Source organism: Lissotriton vulgaris, chromosome 6 (genome assembly GCF_964263255.1).
Source record: "Lissotriton vulgaris chromosome 6, aLisVul1.2, whole genome shotgun sequence".
Lineage (NCBI taxonomy): Eukaryota > Metazoa > Chordata > Amphibia > Caudata > Salamandridae > Lissotriton > Lissotriton vulgaris.
In genome coordinates, this window is record NC_141694.1 from 495,390,414 (window position 1) to 495,411,994 (window position 21,581).

The window sequence follows — 21,581 nt, forward strand, 5'->3', positions numbered from 1 at the left end:
TGCTGCCACATTTGGGACACCTCAAAAATAGTGACGGCATAGTGAAGAGAAAAGAAAATACAGTAAGATGGAACAAGACACAGGGATTCTCTTATACTCTTCCAAAAACATCAAATAAAGAAGTGGGAAAGGATGATTTTAAAAGAAAAGTCCTCAGATATGTGTTCTGAGATCCAGTGAGCACAAGCCGGAAAAAGAAACTGAGACTGAGACAAACTGGGTTCTCTCCATAATGTACAATGGACAGTAAGTGCACTTTTGATGCTACAGGCACCTTTCCCTTAATTGTTTTCTATGCAACTAAAGCAGGCGTTTATAGTAGCTTTTCTATTCTGACATGTTTCAAAATTAAATGTGGTTTAAAATTATAACCATACTAGTGTATGTTTCTGGAGAAGAAATGCAGTTAAAACAGACTTGTCTCAGACTTATGGAGCTGTCACCATACTGAGCATCATTAAGCTGGTTATCACGGACATCGCAAAAACAAAAAATATATATATTCAGTATATACACACACACACACACCCTCTCTCTCTCAAACGTAGTACAACTGTCAGTTCAGCTGCTATGTTGCAAGTTTGGGCTGATCGATCAAGCAAGGGCCGATAAAAAGGGTAAGTGAGTTTTCCCCATGCACTTTCCCTCTGGGATTTTTAAAACAACTACAACCTCAACCGCTGGATGGAATTATATCAGATTTGGCAGAAAGCTAGCTCTTGGTCCAGAAAGAGCCTTTTTTGTTATTTTGTATAAATCGATTCAGAAGTTTTGGAGTGAATACCGGAAAAAGAAATATAGATATCTAGGAATGCAAATCTTTCGCGAATCAGCAGCGGTGGATCAGCGTATCTTGCTCCAAAGCAAGGCCCGACTAGCTATTTTTGGTAGGAAATTAAAGTGAAAAGTGAGGTAAGGGATCAATATATAGGTATCTAACCCCATAGTTCAGATGGCTGGGCAGAAAATTGGGCTAAACACCTCTTTGGGCCGATCCGCTGATCCTTTGTGGGGTTCAGCGCGACCCCCAGTTTAAATATGTGACAGATCCAAGGATCCAGAGCCGAATGAAAAAGAAAAAAATTATACATACTGACTCAACCAACCCCGGGTGGGTTGGCAGCATGTGGTGTTTTGCTGCAGGGCCTGGATTTAGGCACGGCCCTGCGGGCAATACTTCACAGTGCATGGCCCACAGAAAGACTGTCTCTATCACCTCTACCCTCAACATCAGGTAAGGGAGTAAAGATTTGGCATTCTTTTTTTCTTCTAAGACATTTAGAGACGGAGAGGGAAGGCTGCTCAAAATTCCAGCTCATCTGAGGCAGAGAGTCTTCTGACAGACCCCACAAAATATTAGGATCCTCTGACCATGGGGCTTCTGAGGGTAGTAAAAAGACCTGGAAGACACACCATAAAAAAAAAAATGAAAAAGAGACACTTAAGTTAATCTCCACAGGGTGGCCTCTTACAACCTTCCACTCTGTCTTCCAAAAAATTGAAGCTAAAACATTCTCCGTCAGAACAGTCGAGAACAAGAAATTCTCTCAGCACTCCATTGACGATGACACCAGTATCAACAACAACTACAACCTTCACCACAGTCTTGTTGACTAAACCATCATCATCAAGAACTAAACTATGGCAGCGATAAATGCTCTAATCTCGTTGACCAAGGTGATCTCCTCCTCTAAATCACAGTTGACGTATGGATTGCCATTGGCTGGTCCAACGACAAAGAAATCTCGATCGACAAACAGAAACACCATCGACAATTAGGCAGTCAGCAATTACATTAACGGCAATGCTACCTTCAGCACTGTCCACAATACTGTTAACAGAGAAACCGATGAAAGCCGCATCATCATCGAAAGCACGGTCGACGACAGTACCTTCGACTAGGGAATTATTACAGCCGAAGCCCCAGTTCACTTTTGTGTCATCATCGACAAGAATAAAAATGACCCAAATAACGAAGAGTGCATTAAGTTCTGAAGTGACCTCTCCAAGTAAGGTCTCACCTTTACTTCCTAGCCATATACTGGATGTGGAAGAGTGTGGTAATGGGCCTTTTGGGGACGCCACACAGTCTTCCAGAGCTCCAGTTGAAATACCAGGAGTAAGACTCGGAAGATGAGGATGAAAAGCAATGCTACCAGTCATATTATGCCCCTCTGAGGCGCCATTATGAACCTTACAAATGTCACCCTCATCCTCAGCCAAGACATGACAATCTGCACATGCCTGCATCTCTGGTGCAAGATCTGCAAGCTATGCTGCAGGATTACAAAATGAGATTTGCCAGATTCTCCACAGGACCAGCAAACAGTTCCATCCAGCCTGTTTCTTCTACTACATCGATAAACGTCCCTCCACCAATAACGTCTAGGATAGCACCTGCTTCCAAAATTGCACCACCTTCAGGTGAGGACCATTCGTCCTCAGACTCTGAAAGAGATCCCTGATCCTCAGCAATCACATGACGAATAGGATGTTTACAGGGTCCCTACTCCATCCCCTCCGGCACCTCATCCTGCAGACTCTTCCCCCAGACATCCAGGGTTTTAATAATCTGATGGACCGAGCTGCAGCACAAGTTTATTTGCCAAATTCTGCCAAGCAGTCAGACTGTTTTCTTCACGATTTTAAAGAGCAAGCCAGAACTCTGTAAGATCCATCCCCATTATATATAATATCTGGGATGAGGGTATGAAAATAATGAAAAATCCAGCTATGGTAGGACCACCTCGCATGAAATATAAGGCTGTTTATGCCCTGCTAGCCTCATCAGTCATCCCAAGCCTGACTCTAATTTCTTAAGTGCCGCAAAGGCGCTCCAAAAATTTCTCTGCGCCACCAGACAAGGAGGGCAGGCGCTTGGACAATATAGGGAAGAGATTCTTCTTCATGTCCGTCATCACCATCTGAGCAGCCAACTCACTAGCGATCCTAGGATGCTATGACCGTCAGATGGCAGCATTCTGTTTGATTTGACCCCTGAAGACAGGAAAGCGGAGGCAAAGAAAATATTACAGGAAGGGGAACGCACTTCCTCAGAAATTGACTGTGCTCTCGACATTGCTCCACAGGCTTTCGTCGGTTGACGAGAGGACCGGTCTTAAGGCAACAAGGATGGCCTAAACCTGCTTCTTTTAAACTGGAGGTACAATCTAAGGTACTGGAATTGGCCTAAGACAACTGGACTTGGTTTGAAAAGCATATTGATGATGCCTTGCTAGCCATTAAGATAGACACTGACACCGTCAGATTTCGTGGCACTCTCTAGGTCCAAATTTTGCCCTTTCCAGAAGTTTGAGGAAGAGGTTTCTCCACTTTTAGAGGGGGGCTTCCTGCAACCCCAACATTATTAGCCTTAATCCCAGTATAGGCCTCCCTACCATCAGACATACTGTCAACTACCGTCAACAGCCTACCACAAGCATGGCGCCCGCTGAACGCAACCTCCAGGTCCCGTCACAGTCCCCAAGCAGTGACCTGTACCAGGTACATCCTCTCCTTCCACCCGTGTGGGTGGGAATATCTCCAACTGCCTCTTCCAGTGGAAGGATATAACAGCGGACAAATGGGTGTTGGGCCAAGTAACCTACGGACACACCCTAGAGTTTGTGCACAGACCACCAAACAGTCCTCCTAAAGAAGCACACCCATCTTGTCTTTATTTACTGAGGAAAGAAGCTCTAATAGTGCTGCACGAGGGGGGCCCATAAATACTGTTCCTTGTTGTAAGAAGGGTACAGGATTCTACTCCTGTTTTTTCCTTATTTGAAAGAAATCTGGAGAGTTGAGACCCATCCTGGACCTCAGGAGACTTAACAAATATCTGCGTAAACAGTCTTTCCGTAGGATTACTCTTTCCTGCATTGGCATTCTCTTGAACAGCCGAGACAACATCACCTCCCTTATTTTACAAAATGCTTACTGGTGGAAAGTAGGTTCCTTCCGGCATAGATAGCCTCACTTTTGCATGGTGTCAGTATCTTTTGACTGTAGTTCACTGGGATCCTGCAAATCAGAACCCTAGTGACTGTGATCTCGCCTCAGTATTTACTGGTAAGTACCTTGTGCATCCCACAATTGGCATCCTGGGGTACCTTTATAAGTCCCTAGTATAGGAAGCTGAGTTACCCAGGCATGGGTACACCAGGGTTCTCCTATGGGCCGCAACATGTATTGTGCCACCCATAGAAGACTATGCAACCCGTATGTTCTTCTCTGTACAGTAAGATTTTACTTTGAGTTTCTTTGAACTTATTAAGCAAGTTCACTTAAAAGAATGATAATTAAAGAAAAAACGGACTGAAATTGACTTAGTCATATGGGTAACCCTATCCCACATATAAAGTGTTATTTGTTTTTTTACTTTTGTTAACGAGTTTAGAATGGGGCAGACATGTTGAAGATGACTGATTGTCATCATTCCAGAGGTGGAAAGATTCCAGCTGCAGTATTGCATCTAAACATACCTCTAAAATGCCTGTATTTTCTTCAGAAAATCAAACAAACTGTAAATAAATGTTTTTGGGGGAAAAACTTTGGGTTTCCTTTATTCCCAAAGAGGTTTAATTTACTGTGCTTTGAAAACTGAATTGCCTCCATTCAGCAAGATTAGGCCCTTCGCTTTCTTCTTAAGAGCAGGTTACAATAGGATACCAATTTATACTGCTTCCACTTATTGAAGAAATGTTGGGAGGATAATAATTTACGGTATTTGCATGCTATGTATGACTATAAATATGTGTGAATTAAAAATGTAAATGCCTGTGTGATCTCTGCTGTCCTCGGGGTGGCAGGGATGGCTCCCAAGGGCTCAGATAAGGAATAACTGCCAGGCTTTTATTAGTGAGACGTTGGTGAGATAGAGACGTTCTGGGCATGTGTTAACGCCACATTGCTGGAAGAGTGTCTGTGATTGGGCAGGTGACTGGGCTGAATAATAGGATTTTGTTGGAGTTTGGAGAGGCAGTTGAGAGTGGAGTAATTGTTCTGTCTGTTACATTTATTTTGCTCAGTTATTAAACGTGAGTAGCGTTCCTTGAATGCAAACATTACATTGAATACTGCTAAATGACCTTTGTTGCTGATCTTTCTTTTCATACTGTAGCATTTGCATCTATGGAGGTGGTGATCGTAAAGGGCAAATAAACTTAGTTACCAAAGGTGTTGACATTGTTATTGCTACACCCGGTAGACTAAATGATCTTCAAATGAACAACTTTGTGAATCTTAAGAGCATTACTTATCTGGTAAGTGTCAGTAACTACAGAACAAAATTAAAATACTTTTGTGGTTTGTTTGAAAATGTTGGGCTATGCTGATACATTCTAGTAGGTTTTTTTATCCTCTCAAACCTTCTTTATCAAGATTTGTAAGGCACAAAGTAAACACTGACATTGATAATATTGCAAGAGACCATAATTACATTTGAGAGTGCTATTGGTATATAGAGATTCGTATTAGATGGGTCCCTTGGCGAAAATCAAATAAGCAATTGTATTAATACAGTCTGTGGAGCACATAAAATTCCAGTGAGTCAAGTTCCCTATTTAACCTCTCTCCCCACCCAAACACTGCCAAAGGAAAAAGAAGAAAGTAACATGCATGAGTGGAATTGCTGAAGCGGCTAGTGACTTATGGGGATCCTAAATCAGCAGGGTGGAGAGGGTAGTCGGACCGAGTCTGTCTAAGTCATGGGGCAGTTCTTGTTTCATGGGCTCTCAGACTTGGAAGAAGTGGAACGTCTTCGTATGTGCAAGACCGGAGTAAAGCGGCTGGCCTTTAGAGAGAAATCACACTAAGGGACTCTCACTAAGGGATCCCATATGAAGTCAAAGGTTTTCAGAGTGTCTTGGAGTACATCCGCATCCATAGTTAGGCCCAGAGGTGGGGCCTGCTATTGGAACATTGAGGAGGTTTGGGTTTCTTCCAAGCTGTGGCTACCATCTTTTGGCTGCCCCAAAGCCCAACCATAAAATGGAGCGGTCCCCAGCTGTTTGCTGTTAAAGGTATTCCTCTTGTAGACCCAGGAGAATAAAATCCGGAGTAAGTGGGAGAGGGTAACCTAGTACCTCTTTCACTTCTGCCAAAATCTTAGATATCAAAGTTAATCAAACGTGGATAGGACACTTGTAACCACTTTGCCAGGAGATATGTATTGTAAAACCCTCATAAACGCCGTGTATATCGAAGTAGCGGTTTATCTTATTCTCCGCCCCACACTGGCGTTGTGGCAATAGTCATAGGGTTAGACAACTTGTGCTTTGCCAGCCTCGCCCGAGGCAATCTCTGGAGTATCGTGGCTGTATCCAGAGAAAAAGGTTTTACCCCACTGGTAAACTGTCATGAAAGGTAAAAATAGTCTCCAATCAACAAACTAATCTTTATTCGCGTCGTTGGACAACTATGGTAAAATAATGAATGGGTATGCTCTTGGGACTAGGTTAATTTATTTATTTATTTATTTTTGATATTTGTAAAGCGCATCATATACCCTCAGGCGTCTTGGCGCTGATAAAACCAATTATTTGTGATGGTTAGCGTGAAGAGGGGGCAGTCATTAATCAAACAGCCAAGTTTTTAGGAGCTTGGGGAATTGAAGGAGGGAGGAGCTCTCCCTGATGTTTAGGGGTAGCGTGTTCCAGAGCTTTGGGGCAGCAACCAAAAAACGTCGATCGCCCCAAGATGCCGTTTTTGTGCGAGGAACGACCAGTTGACAGAGTAGTTGAGCGTAGAACTCTGCTAGGTCTGTATCGTTGTAGCTGTTCTTTCAGAAAGTGGGGTCCTTGGTTGTTGAGCGCCTTAAACACGATTCAGAGGGATTTGAAATGGATTCTGTTTCGAATGGTAAGCCAGTGGTAATCCTTTATACTTTTGGATATTGATTCGTATTTTGTTTTACCAGAGAGCAGACGTGCTGCTGCGTTCTGGATAGTCTGAAGTTTGGTTATTACTCTGGATTGAGCATTGAGGAAGAGGCCGTTACAGTAATCCAGAGCAGAGAGGACAAGAGAGGTGACCAATGTTTTAATGGCTGATTCCGGAAGAAAAGGACGTATTTTTCTTATCTTCAGTTTTAGATGTGCTGCGGACACTGTTTTATTGGCATGATGCATGAAATTTAGACCTTCATCGAAGATGATTCCGAGGTTCCTGACTTTGGCGGTTGGGGTGGGAGGGGTACCGAAGGCATCTGGCCACCAGCTTGATGGCCAGGCTGGGCAAAGGGGTCCGAAAATGAGCACCTCGGTTTTTTCTGAGTTTAATTTAAGGCAGTTGGTGGCCATCCATTCTCCTATGTCTATAAGTCCTTTCTTGAATTTTTCTGCCACTAGTTCTCCATCCCCCTTGATAGCCAAGACCAATTGGGTATCATCGGCGTAGGATGTTAGGCTCATCCCGTGTGCTTTGATGGTTTTAGCAAGGTCCGACACGTAAATGTTGAAAAGTGTCGGACTCAGGGATGAGCCTTGAGGTACTCCACAAGGAGATGAAAGTTGGGCCGAGTGAAAGGGCCCTAGGATAAGGGTTAGGTTAAGGGTCCTCAGCATATCACTTTAGTGGAATAAGTCGACATGTTTCAGCTCACTGGGCCCGTAGGTCTATGGAGCCTTCGTCAGGACAGGAAAACACACAGACAAGATAAAATACTTTCACTATTTGTGAAGTAGATGGGTAACTAAGAACTTAGTAGTCTTACCCACTGTGGTTCAGCATTCACCACCTTTATTTAGGGTGAGTATGTTGCGAACCTCGAACTTGCATCGATTATACTCCCTCAGAGGGTATGGACAATTAGTCCCAGGCCGCGTGGGAAAATGGTTCCGCGTCTTGTGATGGCGCTGCCCTCTGGACGCCAGAACCGCGTTTCCGGCTGGGTTTTCAAAGGTAACGTTCAGTCGTTATAGAAAGAGGACTGGCCCAACTACGGAGAGCTCGTAATTGTACTGAAAAACGAGTATGTACCGAATGCTGTTTGAACACAACGGTGTTAACAATTAAAGATGGTTTTGATAATGGAATTGTGTAGATCATTTGATTATTCAAAGCGCTAACTCGAAAAAAGTTTAAGTCTATATGGCGAGTTTTCAGACAGCGTGTGCAGTTTATTGAGCGAAATGGTGCCATGAAATTTCATTATTCAGTCCATGTTTGTTTGTCTTTAGGCGATCTACCCAGCGTTGTTCTCTCTCATAAAGCACTTTCTCTACATTGGGGGTGCTCTCAGGTAGTCTTTCGATGACGGTCCATTTTAGTTCCTCGATACTTTGTTTCCACTCAACAAAGTGTGAACAGAGTTTTGTTGTGTTTTTTTGAAGGCGGATATTACTCTTATGTTCTCCTATCCTAAGTTTCACTTTCCTGCATGTCATCCTGATGTACTTCTGGTCACAAGGGCAGGTAACCATGTAATTCACATGGGATGAGTTGCAGTTGCTGTGTTGTTTTTGAATCCATTTTAGTGTAGGAGTTAGATGTAACACTTTTGTACAGGACGTGGATTTACAGGCCAAACATGACCCACAAGGATAATGTCCTGTCACTGGTGCCATATGTACATCTCTTATTGATTTTTCCAGGGTCAGTTGTCTTGGACGGGTATGGACCAAGAAATCACGAAGGTTTTTTGTTCGCTTATTGGCAAAGCGTGGTTTGGGCCAATCATTTTTACCTGTATTTAGGATGTGCCAGTTCTTGTTAATTAGTTTTTTTACTATGCCAGTTCTTGTTAATTAGTTTTTTTACTTGATATGTCACCGGGCAGAATGTTGTTACGCAGGTCATCAGATCTTCTGTTGGTGTTTTTTCTTAGGTGGTTAGGAGATTTTCTCTCGGTTGGTTCATGGCCCTCTTGCGACATTTCGATACAGTTGATGGTTTATATTGTCTTTTTAGGAGTCTTTCGCGGAGTTCTTTAGATTGTACTTGATAGTCGACCGTCTGGCTACAATTCCTCTTGAGACGTAAAAACTGGCTGTATGGCAAGTTATCCCTTAAAAGTTGAGGATGGTAACTTTTGTAGGATAACAGGCTGTTCTTCGCTGTCGGTTTTCTGAAAGTTTTTGTCTCAATGTTATTCTCCTTTATGTAGTTGGTCCAAAAGACTCCAGCTTATTATGTTGACATTCTAAAGGACGTGGGAGGTCGTAACTCGCCTCTAACGTCCCACAGCCTTATTTTTAACCGCTGACGGAGGCCCAGATAATAAAGTGTCTTTACCCTCTGGGTACTGGGACCCCGCCAAACCGTTTTAAACTCACAAACTTATCACCCTTCACCGCACACACAGTGACATACCTGCTCCGCTGTAATCAGGCGTCGTAGCACACCCGGGACACGCTAGGTGTCACTGGGTGGGCCCGATGATGAAGCATGCCACCAACTAGGTTGGTGGGTGAGGGCTTTTAAAAGACACCCAGCAGGTGCCACCACCTATTGACAAAACAAAACTGAGTCACCATGATCCTTATAATATAAATATCATGACAACCCCATTCTTAGCTAGTCTCTTTTTGATTAATTGAACTGATAGGACATTCATTCCTCTTCCCTCCTTTTGATAAACACAAAATCTTAGATATGGCTGTATAGTGGGGCAGTCCTACCAAATATATCTAAAATGTCCCAATAGCCCACAACACCTCCAGCATTGCTAAAAACGTGTCTGGGTAAATCTTCTTGAGTTTTTCCCGATGTAAACCAATCATAGAGCTCTTTTTATTCATAGAGCTCTTTGTAGTCATAGAGCTCTTTGTAATGAGCTTCTCTTAATCCAAGTGAGTAATTGAATCTGGGAATGTACCTCCAGAGTGCACGCCACTGTTCTATTGTAATCGTTGTTCTCAGTGTCTGCTCCCAGGATGCTATATGACAAGGAGTGAAAGTGCGAGTTGTGGAAATAAGGAGTGAGTAGAGAAAGGAAATATAACACTTTGGCCGCCCAGACTTTCAAACACATTTCTCTATGGAGGAGAGTTCCCTGGTGGCTGCTAGCCTAATCTGTGGTTGGAGTGCCCAATGCTTCAGTTGGGTGTAATGAGATTGCTCCAAGATGGATAGATTAAAGTCACATTGGCAATTATCAAGGTAAGAATGTCCCACCTGTGAAAGAGATCCGATGTAGTAAGACAACTTCCTTCATGCCTCAAATCGAAAAGTCCCTGCAATAGTACCTGCTGAAGGCTGCATTAAAGTGTATGGGGGTATAAGTAGCAGGAAACGTTGCATAACCATAATATAGATTCACCCCATCCCAAACATTAAGAGTGGTTTTGGTTGGAGTATGTAGGTAAATGTTGGGTGGCCTAACCTGGTTAGGTTTCCATAGTACATGCCAGATGGTTCTACTAACCACTGCTCTGTGCATGTGAAGCCAGTGTTTGTTTGAGTCCCTCATTGACCAATGGGAGAACACTCGCAGTTGAGCCACTTTATGCTATGGTGAAAAGTCAGGTAAGGCAAGCCAAGCCCCCCTTCATCCCTAAGAAGCATAAACACCTTGTAAGGTAGTCTGGTCTTGCCAGATAAAGCTAGTAATCATAGAGTGGAAGGAGGAGAAAAGCTCCCATTTGATTTTAGTAGGGAGCTTCTGAAAAAGGTATAGAAGTCTCAACAAGTCTCATATCATTATGTTATGTTATGTTATGTTATTAAAATTTCTATAGCGCACAGCTGCCCCAGCAAAGGGGCGTCCTGGCGCTTTGACAGATGCTGTAACATAACACACAAAAGAATTTAGCTAGAAACTGGAAAGAGGAAAGTTTTAATCGCCTGCCTGAAGGCGAACATATCCTCAAGAGCTCGAATGTGAACTGGGAGCGAGTTCCATAGGCCTGCCGCTAGTACCCTGAAAGAACGGCCACCCATCCTGCTCAACCTAAAACGTGGACAGACAGCCAAGTGAAGCCCCTCAGATCTTAAAGATCTCGACGGCACATAGGGCGTGAGTAGAGTGACAAGTGCCGGTGGCGAAGAAGTTTTCAAAATTTTGAAGGCCAGACACAGCGCCTTGAACATGATTCGCTGTCTGACCGGGAGCCAATGCAGGGCCGAGATGGTACCAGACACTGAACAGTGTCTGGGAAGGCCCACAATGGCTCGTGCCGCGGCGTTTTGTACTCTTTGGAGCCTTGAGGCCTCCGCTTGATTCACCCCTAACAACAATGAACTGCCGTAGTCCAGCCTAGATAGTATTGCGGCCTGAACTACAAGCTGTCTGGTAGGGGGATCAAAGTACTTCAAGACTGGCCTAATACCACGCAGTATTCCGTAGCACGTGGCAGCCACCTTCTTGGTGTGATCCCTGAAGGTGAGCGCAGAATCCACCCAGACTCCTAGATTTCTCACTCCAGTCACTGGAATAGGAGTGACACCAAGCTCTGACGGCCACCACTGGTTGCCCCATAGCTCAGCGTGCTTCCCTAGAACCAATACCTCAGTTTTGGTGGCATTCAACTGGAGGCAGTTGGTGCGAAGCCAGCTGGCTACTGCCAAGAGACCCGCACGGAATCTCGGAGCTGCTACCTCGGGGGTCTCCGCTAAGTGTCACCGCTAGCTGAGTGTCGTCAGCATATGAGGCCATCGTAAGACCCCACTGTTTGACGACACCGGCCAACGGTTTCACATAGAGGTTAAAAATTGTAGGGCTCAACGAAGATCCCTGTGGAACCCCCGTCTTCAGGGGGTAAGTGGTGGATTGGCCAGGTGGTATAGCCACTTTAAAAGTACGGTCAGCCAGAAAGGACCGAAACCATTGGAGAGCGACCTCAGTCACTCCCGCCTCCTGTAAGCGTTGGATAAGTATTTGGTGGGACACAGTATCGAAGGCAGCGCTTAGATCTAATAATATAAGCGCTGCAGTATGACCTGAGTCAAGTACCTGGCGAAGGTGTTCCAAGATGTAGAGAAGTGCCGTCTCGGTACTGTGTCCTGACCGGAAGCCGTTCTGGCTGGGGTCCAGAATCTGGTTGCAAGCCAGATGCTCAGACAGAACCGAGTTGACATGCGCTTCTGTTACTTTGGCGATCCAAGGCAACAGGGAGATAGGTCGGTAGTTTTCTGGCAGACGGGGGTCAGAGTTGGCTTTTTTTAGTATGGGAGTGACCACTGCCTGCTTCCAAGCCGCGGGTACAGTTCCAGAGGACAAAGACATATTAATGAGATCCAGTATGGGGTTACGACACAGCGGGGAAAGTGTATTAATGAAGGCAGGCTTTAACGGGTCCGCCGGGGAGCCTGATTTAACCCTGAGGCTGAGTCTGTCAAAGGCCTCAACCGACAGTTCAGGTAAGATAGCCAAGGGCTCATGATCCGATGTATCAGAGACAGTGACTTCTCGATCCTGGTGGAGTGTGTCGAACCCGTGATATATTTTTTCCACTTTCTCCACAAAAAAGGAGGCCAATTTATCACAGTGTGAGTCTGTGCAAATCGCCTCTGATGAGGATCTGTTTTTCATAAGGTCCTTCAGTACCTTGAAAATCAGTTTTGAGCGGTTAGTACTGGTGGCGAATTCCTGGGCGTAAAATGCAGCTCTAGCTCTGCAAATAGCTCTGTGGTAGAGTTTCAACTCAGTAAAATACCGAATTTTCAGAGCAGGGTCATATGATCGTCTCCATTCCCTCTCTGTTTTACGGCAGGATTTCTTCAGTTCCGCCAAAGACTCGTTATACCAGGGACTAGGTGTTTTTGTCCGGCCTTTCGCCCATCGTAAAGGTATCAAAGAGTCCAAGGCGTCGGTGATCCACATGCAGAACTGTTGGTAGCCTTGTTCCACATTAATGAAATTGTTCAGAGGTTTCCGCTCTAATATACCGTAGAACTCTTCCAGCGTAAGTTTGTGCCACGGCCTTTTGAGGGTTAGCCTTTCCCTGGATATAAAAGGCTTATCATAGACCGGGCAGAGCGCCTCTACAAGTAGATGATCAGTCCACCCTATCCTCCTTGGATCTGACACCCTTAACCCGTCAAGTGTGGAAAAGAAGGGGTCAAGGATATGGCCTCCAACGTGGGTTGGACGGGTGACAAGCTGAGTAAGTTGGAGAGCTTCCAAGTCGGCTAACAGGGAGCTCACGGTAGTGGATGCCCCATGATCAAAATGGATGTTAAGGTCACCCAAGATGTTGAAATTGGCGCAGCCCAATGCTATGGGACTGACCATGTCGGCCAATGCGGATCTGAATACCGAGTCATTGCCGGGGGGGCGGTAGACCAGCAGCCCGCTGAAGGTGAACTGATGAGAGAAGGCGACTTTAAAAATAGCGCTTTCACAAGCGGGTAGTCCTGCTGGCTTCCATTCTGCTGGGAAGCAGGATTTGACAGCCATAGCAATGCCACCACCTCTAGTGGCCCTATTAGAGGTGTAGATGGTGTAGTCCTGGGGGAATGCAAGGTTCAATATGGCAGAGTCAGAGTCCTGAAGCCAGGTTTCTGTTATTAAGAAAACATCGGGATCCTCTTTATCTATCAGGTCATAGATAGACAGGTGGTGCTTTACAAGAGATCTCACGTTGAGGCACCAAATACGGAGATCTCGCGATCCAGCACGAGGCCGTGTGACAGGGACGACGTTTTCCAAGGATCGAATTTTGGTTGGGCTCTTAAGAGACCAGCCTTCACAGGCGCAGCTGTAAGGGCCAGCTAAGGGGTCCACAGGCTTACACGCAGAGCTCCTGGACAGATGACCTATGGCCAACAGCTCCGAACGGGTGTAAGATATCATACCTGGCAGCGCTGAGATGGCAAATAGGACTGAGCCTGCCCTGCCTCGCGCTGCCTCGACGCGGACGAGCGCAGACGGGCAGGACTCAGGCACGACTCCGGCTAAGCGACGGCGTCCACAACTGCGCGTCCCGCTGCGCGGGAAGGGGGAGCTTTAAGTAGGCTCTCCAATCGTGGCGCGAGCGCGAGGACGCTCCAAGATGGCGCCCAAAGCTACACTAACTGCCCAATCCAAAATGGCGCCCACAGTGAGCCACCCCCGGGATCCAGGCCCGCCAAAACGGCAGTGCGGGAGACAATTATGTGCAGAATGGGGACGGGGGCAAGACCCTGTTAAAACCAGGGGAAAAGTGCTAAAAAGAAATAAGCAAAAGACAAAACGGGTAAGTTAAAACAAACGCGCTAGCAGTAGCGCTGGCATCAGCAGTAAATGCGCGATAAAATCAGCATCTGTCAAGACCTGACATGATTCTGGGTCCGCCTTAAGTAGGCTCTCCAATCGTGGCGCGAGCGCGAGGACGCTCCAAGATGGCGCCCAAAGCTACACTAACTGCCCAATCCAAAATGGCGCCCACAGTGAGCCACCCCCGGGATCCAGGCCCGCCAAAACGGCAGTGCGGGAGACAATTATGTGCAGAATGGGGACGGGGGCAAGACCCTGTTAAAACCAGGGGAAAAGTGCTAAAAAGAAATAAGCAAAAGACAAAACGGGTAAGTTAAAACAAACGCGCTAGCAGTAGCGCTGGCATCAGCAGTAAATGCGCGATAAAATCAGCATCTGTCAAGATGCTGATTACTGCATTAATATGTCAGAAGTTAAATATTGTTGGTCCCAACGTTTGAGGTCGGCATTTAGCTGGTCAGTAGAGTAGGATAATTTGCTCTATATGTTAGTCCCTTTGGGGGTGATCTTTATCCCTAAATAAGTGATGTATTTCTTGGGTGGAGGTTGCTATCTCTCTTGCAGCTAATGTCAGGCTGAATTGCAAGGATTTATGAAGATTAATGCGGAATCTAACGACCGGTTCGTAAGTTCGGAGTTCAGTTTGCAGAGCTGTCCGTGATGTCTGGGGGGGAAGTGAGGGACAATAACACATCTTCTGAGAATATGGAAATGTTGTGATCCTCCAACCTGAAAGGCAGTGCTTGGATTGAGGGCGTAGCACCCACTTCAGCTGCTAGGGGCTCCGTACTAAGTGCAAATAAAAGTGAAGAGAGGGGGCACCCAGGTGCAATCCCATTAACCAACACTCGGGGTTGCGGGTGGGCGTAGTTGTTTTATATCATAGCTGTGTATCTGTCACCAAATCCAAAATGATCCAGTGTATGGAAAAGGAAGGGCCAACCTACCCGGTCGAAAGCTTTTTCAGCATCTAATGCCAGGAGCATAACTAGGATACGCTTTTTAATAGCTTTTTTCAACCAAGTGTATCACCCTCCTCAGATTGTCACAAGTCTGTCGTCCCTTGATGAAACTGGACTGATTTGGTTGGATTAGTTCCGGCAATTTATCTTCTAACCTTTTGGCTAATATCTTTCGATAGAGTTTGGTGTCTAGATTAAGCAGACAAAAGTGAGGGTCCTTCTCTGGCTTTGGAATAACAGGGATCCATGCCTTTCTCTGGCCACATAGTTAAATAACGTAATTAATTGTGGTACCAAGTAGGAGCTAAAAGATTTATAAAATTGGGCCCCCATCAGGTCTGTGTGATATTTGTAATGTAATAGCAACAATGGTACTATGATCTTCATAGTCCCTTATGGAATCTTTCAAGAACTCATTTTGTGTGGCTGACACCTGAGGCAAGTCCACTCCACTCCCTTCAAATAGTCCAACTGATCTGTGTCAGCTGTTGGATCTGAGGTGTAAAGATAATTACAAAAGTCTCCAAATGTTCAAGCTTTGCCCTCTTCAGTATTAACGACTACCCTGTAGTCCCTGTGTAGTTAACCTATGTATTTCTTTTCTTGTTTGTCTTGCAGTTGTCACGCCAGATCTGAACCTACCTTCTTACCCGGTTCATGTTTCGTTTTTTTTATGATGCAGCAGTGTTAATTCTGCCGTATTGGTGTAGATGGCATTGAGTTTCCCTCGTAAGGCCATAACCTTCCTTTAAGTGGGTGATTCTTTTTGAGCTTGCTTAACCAGTTGAAATTCTGCCTCAAGTGTCAGTCGTTTTCGAGCCCTCTGCTGAGTGAGGGTAGTTATCAGGGAAATACATTTCCCTCTAATAATTGCCTTAAAGGCATCCCATGTTGTGGCGAGGTAAATGTCTCGGGATTGCTAATTTTTAAGTAGTCTCTAATTGCTTTAAGTATTTTGTCTCAAAAGAGAACATACCACGTGAAGGGGGCAGGAAAGAACCGTCTACGAAAACTGAATTTCGGGGAGTGCCACTCCAGAGTAACTGCAACCAGAGCATGGTCCGAGAGTGCAACGGGATGAAAATTCGCAGATGTAATAGTATGTTGTATAGATTGGCTAATGAACACTTAGTTTACTCTGGGATATGCGTGATGGGAGTGGGAGAAAAAGGTATAGTCTTGGGTCATGGGGTGAATGGTTCTCTAAGCATCCATCAAACAGAGTTGTCAAAGCTCTCGTTTTGCAGCTTTGGAGAAAGTACCTTTATGTCTTCTGTGTGGGTGTGCACCATTTAAGGCTAAATCCCATTTTAGGTTGAAGTAACCCATCAAGATAATATCCCCTTCCGCAAACCCACCCAATAATGAAAGTAGGGAGTGAATTAAGTCAGATTGTGCTTAGTTGGCTGTGTAGATGAAGTCTACTGGGCACTCTCGCTGCTTAATGTTCCTCCTGACCTTTATTCTGCTCTCTTTATCGTTTTGCTGTCTGTGATTTGAAATTTTAGTAAAGAGTTTAAAAGAAGGGCCGCTCCATTATGCTTAGTGGTGGTTGACTATTTGTATATCAGGGGGTAGGACTTGTGTCGTAACGTGTGGTCTTCACTACGCTTGAGATGTGTTTCCTGTAATGCGTTTATACCAACGCCGCCAGCACCAGCAACCACAACCGCAAGGAGAGGGACTGCAATCCCCCGAGTGCATAGCGCCAGGAGGCGCCGCCCCTAGTTTTCCCACACCCGGAGGCGTGTATAATCACCTCGAGGCTCCAGCAGCGCGGGAGCCATCAGCACCAGCAACCATGAGGAGGGGGACTTAAAGCCCCAGAGTGCCTAGCGCCAGGAGGTGCCGCCACTAGTTTTCCCCCCTCCCCCCCCCTCCCTTCCCCCCCCCCCCCCCTCCCTCCCCCCCTGGAGGCGCATATAATCACCATCGGCAGCACCGGCAACTACGAGGAGGTGGACTGCAAGCCACAGAGTGCCTAGCCCCAGAAGGTGCTGCACTAGTTTCCCCGCGCATGAGGGCACGTATAACCATCTAGCGGCTCCCGCAGCGTGGGCCAAGGGTGGTCCCGTCTGCGCCTGTCCAAGACTGGAGGAGAATGGTCTGGGCCATCCCCCCTTTAAGTTCTAAGTGACATCTGGAAGCCAGCGAGAACATGGGGTAAGTGCTGACTTATCCCTCTTTTGAAAAGTCCATAGGCGAGTTTAGAAATTGACATTACTTTAATTAAAGTTTGAGTTGCCACAATGGGAAAGCGTACCATGCTACCACCTGCACGCCCAATAACTGATAGTATTAACAGCATGCTTGAGAGGGTGGTCAACATTGTCTTGAATGAAATCGAGCTCACAGCGCTGTGTATGTCATTAGGCATTGAGGGGCAAGCGGATATTGCCAAATCCAGAGGCATAACAATTAATTATGCACAAGACTTGCCCCTGTTCCAGCCCCAGGGAACTGGAACCTATCCATCGCCAATTGCAAGCGGGAGCATAAATGGGCTTGAGATAGTTGAGACACAGCCTGATATAGACATTGTTACTCCTCCGGGAATTTCAGCTGTCAAACGCAAGAGGAAGAGTGGGAAGCCTATTTGCACCAAAAGGAAACAGCCTACCTGTACTGGTCCCTCTCGAACATGTCTTTCCGCTTGGATTCAGCCATCTTCAAGTTTTGGCACTTCTGAAATCCCTGACCCCTCTGTGATTGTGGAGAGGTGTGGCTCACTGGTTAGAGGCGGCAGACCTGTAAGCAGAGAACGGCCCGGGACCAGGGTTCAATTCCCGACGCGGCAGGGTCGTGGACCAGGGTCAACAGACTCGATAATTCTCGCCTCAGTGCCTACTCTAACCAGGGAAAACACTCGGTAACTCTGGGCATTAAGCTTGCCTCATCTCTACAACGGCCCCCCACAGACGCCGGGGATGCCTGGTTTCACCCTGGAGATACCCAGAAAGGGGCCATCTCACAGGGAAAACCAGGACGGGTTCCCCAGCGGTCCACAGCCACAGGACACTCGGGTAGAGTAACAGTGCGCTTTACAAGACCCCCACACATTCCATACGAATCTGAGTTGCTCAGTCGGCACACAGAGTGAGGCGATATTGGATCTTGAACATTGGGGATGTTTTTTTTGTTTTTTAAAAAAAAAAAACTTTATTGTGCAAAAATATCATTACAAGTATGGGCCTACAACCACAGGGGCCGGCCGCTAGGACATGTAAAGCAATTGTATGAACTCACAAAGCAGCGACCGATCCCTTAGAGGTCCAGCAGAGTACAGGATACATTTTCGGCAACACAGGATGTAGTCGGGATATAGATGTTTTTAATTTTTTAGAAAAAGAACAGAAAGAAAAACAAAGAAGCAAAACTCAAGGCGAAAAGCGTTCTAGACAATGTCGAGCTCCGATGGGGGGGACCTGCAGTATCGGATAATGAATCAGGAGGGCAATAGAGATGATCAGGGGGGGAGGCAGTGGGGAAGTCAGACAATCAGGAAAAAGGAGTAAATCGTTTCAGGAACCTCAGGATCAGGGGACAGAGAAATGTCCGGAGTGTCTTCAAAGGGGGGTGTACAGATGTTTCCTCTGTAGGCGTTCCATTGACCCCAAATTTTACTCCACGCACTAGGCTAGCCCCTAGCCAAATATACTGTCTTCTCTCTAAACATGCACCAGTCCATATTCTCCTTCCATACCGACACAATGGGAGTCTGTTGGGAACCCCACAGCTGCCCAATATCTCTCTTTGCAATCATGTTCCCAAGTGCCGCCCACCGGGCCTGGGCAACGTTGTAATCATTCGGCTCCCACACATTCAACAAACATCTACGAGCCTCAGGCAGCAGAGCGACCCCGGTGACACACTCCATTACCGCATGCACACACTGCCAATACGCCGCCACCTCATGACACTCCCAAAGGATATGAAGAAAGGTGGCACTCATTCCACATCCGCTCTTACACAACCCATCCGAGGAAAAACCCATAGCAACCAAACGAGTACCCGTAACATACACACGATGAAGAATTTTGAGCTGGACGAGACGGAGACGGGCAGGAATGGCGACCTCTTTCGGGGAGGATAGTGCGGACTGCCAGTCCTCGTCATCCAACTCCAACCCGTCTCCGGTCCAGGCCTCCCTGAGACGCACAAGGAGATCTGCCCGATTGTGAATTAGTTTCTTATAAATCAAGGAGATCGTACTATCGGGCAGATGACCGTCAAGTATACGGCCCTCGAGTGGGGAAGATTCAGGAACAGTAACACCGGCTGTGAAGGCAGACAGCAAAGCGTGGCGAACCTGTGCATACCTGAAGAACTCCTGATCACCCAACTCGTACTCACTTTGAAGCATCGCAAAGGTCTTCACCGCGCCTTTCACCCAGAGATCACCCACTCTGCTAATGCCAATCATATCCCAGTTCTCAAAACCTTTCGTTGTCCAGAGGCATCCCAATTTTTCAGAAGCATACAAAGGGGTCGCTCGCGTCAATCGATCATTCCATCCCATGGCCGCATTGGCATCTTTCCACACACGCACTGCAATCTTGGTGGGCCCAGTTAGGTTCCTCCCCGCCGTCTGAGAGTAGAGCGCTCTATTGAAGTTACCGCCGGGCAACTGATATTTATCCATCTCGAAAGCCGGAGTCGGACCGGGTGCATACGTAGCATGCTTGATGGCGGACAACTGGGAGGCCGAATAATACCTCCTGATGTCCGGGAGCGCGATGCCCCCGTCATACCAGGGGAGAGTTAGTTTTGCAAGAGCGATGCGTGCACGACCGTCCCAAACAAGCCTCCTCTGCATACCTTCCACCTCCCGAAAGTAGGCCGCCGGAATAATGTCAAGAGTTCTGAAGTGCGTAGAGAAATCGAGGCAGAGACATCATTTTAAAGAGTGCCGCTCGACCGAGTGGCGACAGCGGCAATCTACACCACCGAGCCACGTCCAACTTCAATCGTCGGAGAGGAGGAAGGAGATTATGCTCGTAGCGGGCAACTGGGTCTAACGATATATAGACTCCCAAATACTTGAAGCAGGATTGTGAAATTTGTATGGGAAACCTACTCGGAATGGGGGGAAGGCCGCCCGAGATGACATACACACGCGATTTAGACCAATTAATGATCAAGCCGGAGTTCTTACTGAAAGAAGTGAGAACGTTGAATAGGACGTTGAGGGATTTACGAGGGGAGGGGAGGGGAGGTGAGGTACAGGAGGATATTGTCGGCGTACAACGAGACACGATCTTCAAAATCGGGGGCCCACTGAATGCCCTTTATCGACGGCTCCCATCGGAGCCAGGATGCGAGCGGTTCTAGAGCAAGAGCAAAGAGCAGGGGGGACAGCGGGCATCCCTGCCTAGTACCCCTCCCGAGAGCAAAGGACTGGGACACTCTACCATTAACGACAACCTGAGCTAGCGGATCCGTATATAAAAGTCTAACCCAACTGATAAATTCCGCACCGAAACCAAACTTCGCCAGAGTGGCCCAAAGATATGGCCATTCAATCGTGTCAAAGGCAATCGTGGCGTCCAAGGAAGCCAAGATGGCCGGCTCCGGAAGAGACTCCGCCCTAGCGAGAACGCCGTGTAAGCGCTGCAAATTAAGAGCAGTGTTCCGGTGCGGAATAAAACCGGATTGATCCGGGAGGATCAGGTCACAAATTACAGTGAGTAGACGATTAGCGAGGACCTTGGCGAGAATCTTCGGCTCTGCATTCAATAGAGAGATAGGCCTATATGACGCACAGCGATCACGAGGCCTGCCCTCCTTAGGAATTACAACTATAGTTGCCAGACGCTGGTCACAAGGGAGGGTGCCAAGCTCACGTGACTCCATGAACATAGCGCGAAGATAAGGCGTGACTTTGTCCGGGCGCAGTTTGTACAATTCGATAGGCAAGCCAAGAGGGCCCATAGCCTTGCCAGAACGGAGGGAACGGATTGCGGTCGCAATCTCGTCGACCGACAACGGGGCCTCCGTGCACTCTCGATCCTCCTCAGACAGGCAGGGCAGCGCGATGTCCCTCAGCAGTAAACGAGAGTCATCCTCGTCTCTCTCCGACACCGGGGAGTAGACCACACGAAAATAGTCGGCAAAACACTCCACAATCTCGCCAGGGTCAGTCACATTCACACCATCCGAAGTCTGAATCACAGGGACCACACGATTCGCTCTTTCCTTCTTATCAAGCCAGGCGATCAATTTACCCGCCTTATCCCCGACATCATACAGTCGACCTTGCTGTTCCCTGTACATTGTCTTGGCAGCATCTGTAACCAGGGATTTATAGTCCAACTGCTTCAAACTAAGGGCGTGGAGTCTATCCTGGGTGACGCCGAAGTCTAGATCAGCCTCCAACTCCAGTATTTCGGCCTCCAGACTCACAACCTTCTTATTTCTAGCCTTCTTGGTCCCAGCTATTAAAGATAGGGCCTGTCCACGAAAAACAGTTTTGAAGGCTTCCC

General features: G+C 46.8%; 1 protein-coding gene across 1 annotated transcript in view; it reads left to right on the forward strand.

Annotated features, from left to right (window-relative positions):
* The window catches only part of DDX43 (DEAD-box helicase 43), a 995,487-nt gene that overhangs the window by 226,500 nt on the left and 747,406 nt on the right, over window positions 1–21,581 (forward strand). Inside the window, exon 9 of the mRNA XM_086925221.1 lies at window positions 5,123–5,264. Coding sequence (XP_086781347.1) covers window positions 5,123–5,264 — 142 coding nt within the window. The remainder of the gene's footprint in view (window positions 1–5,122; window positions 5,265–21,581) is intronic.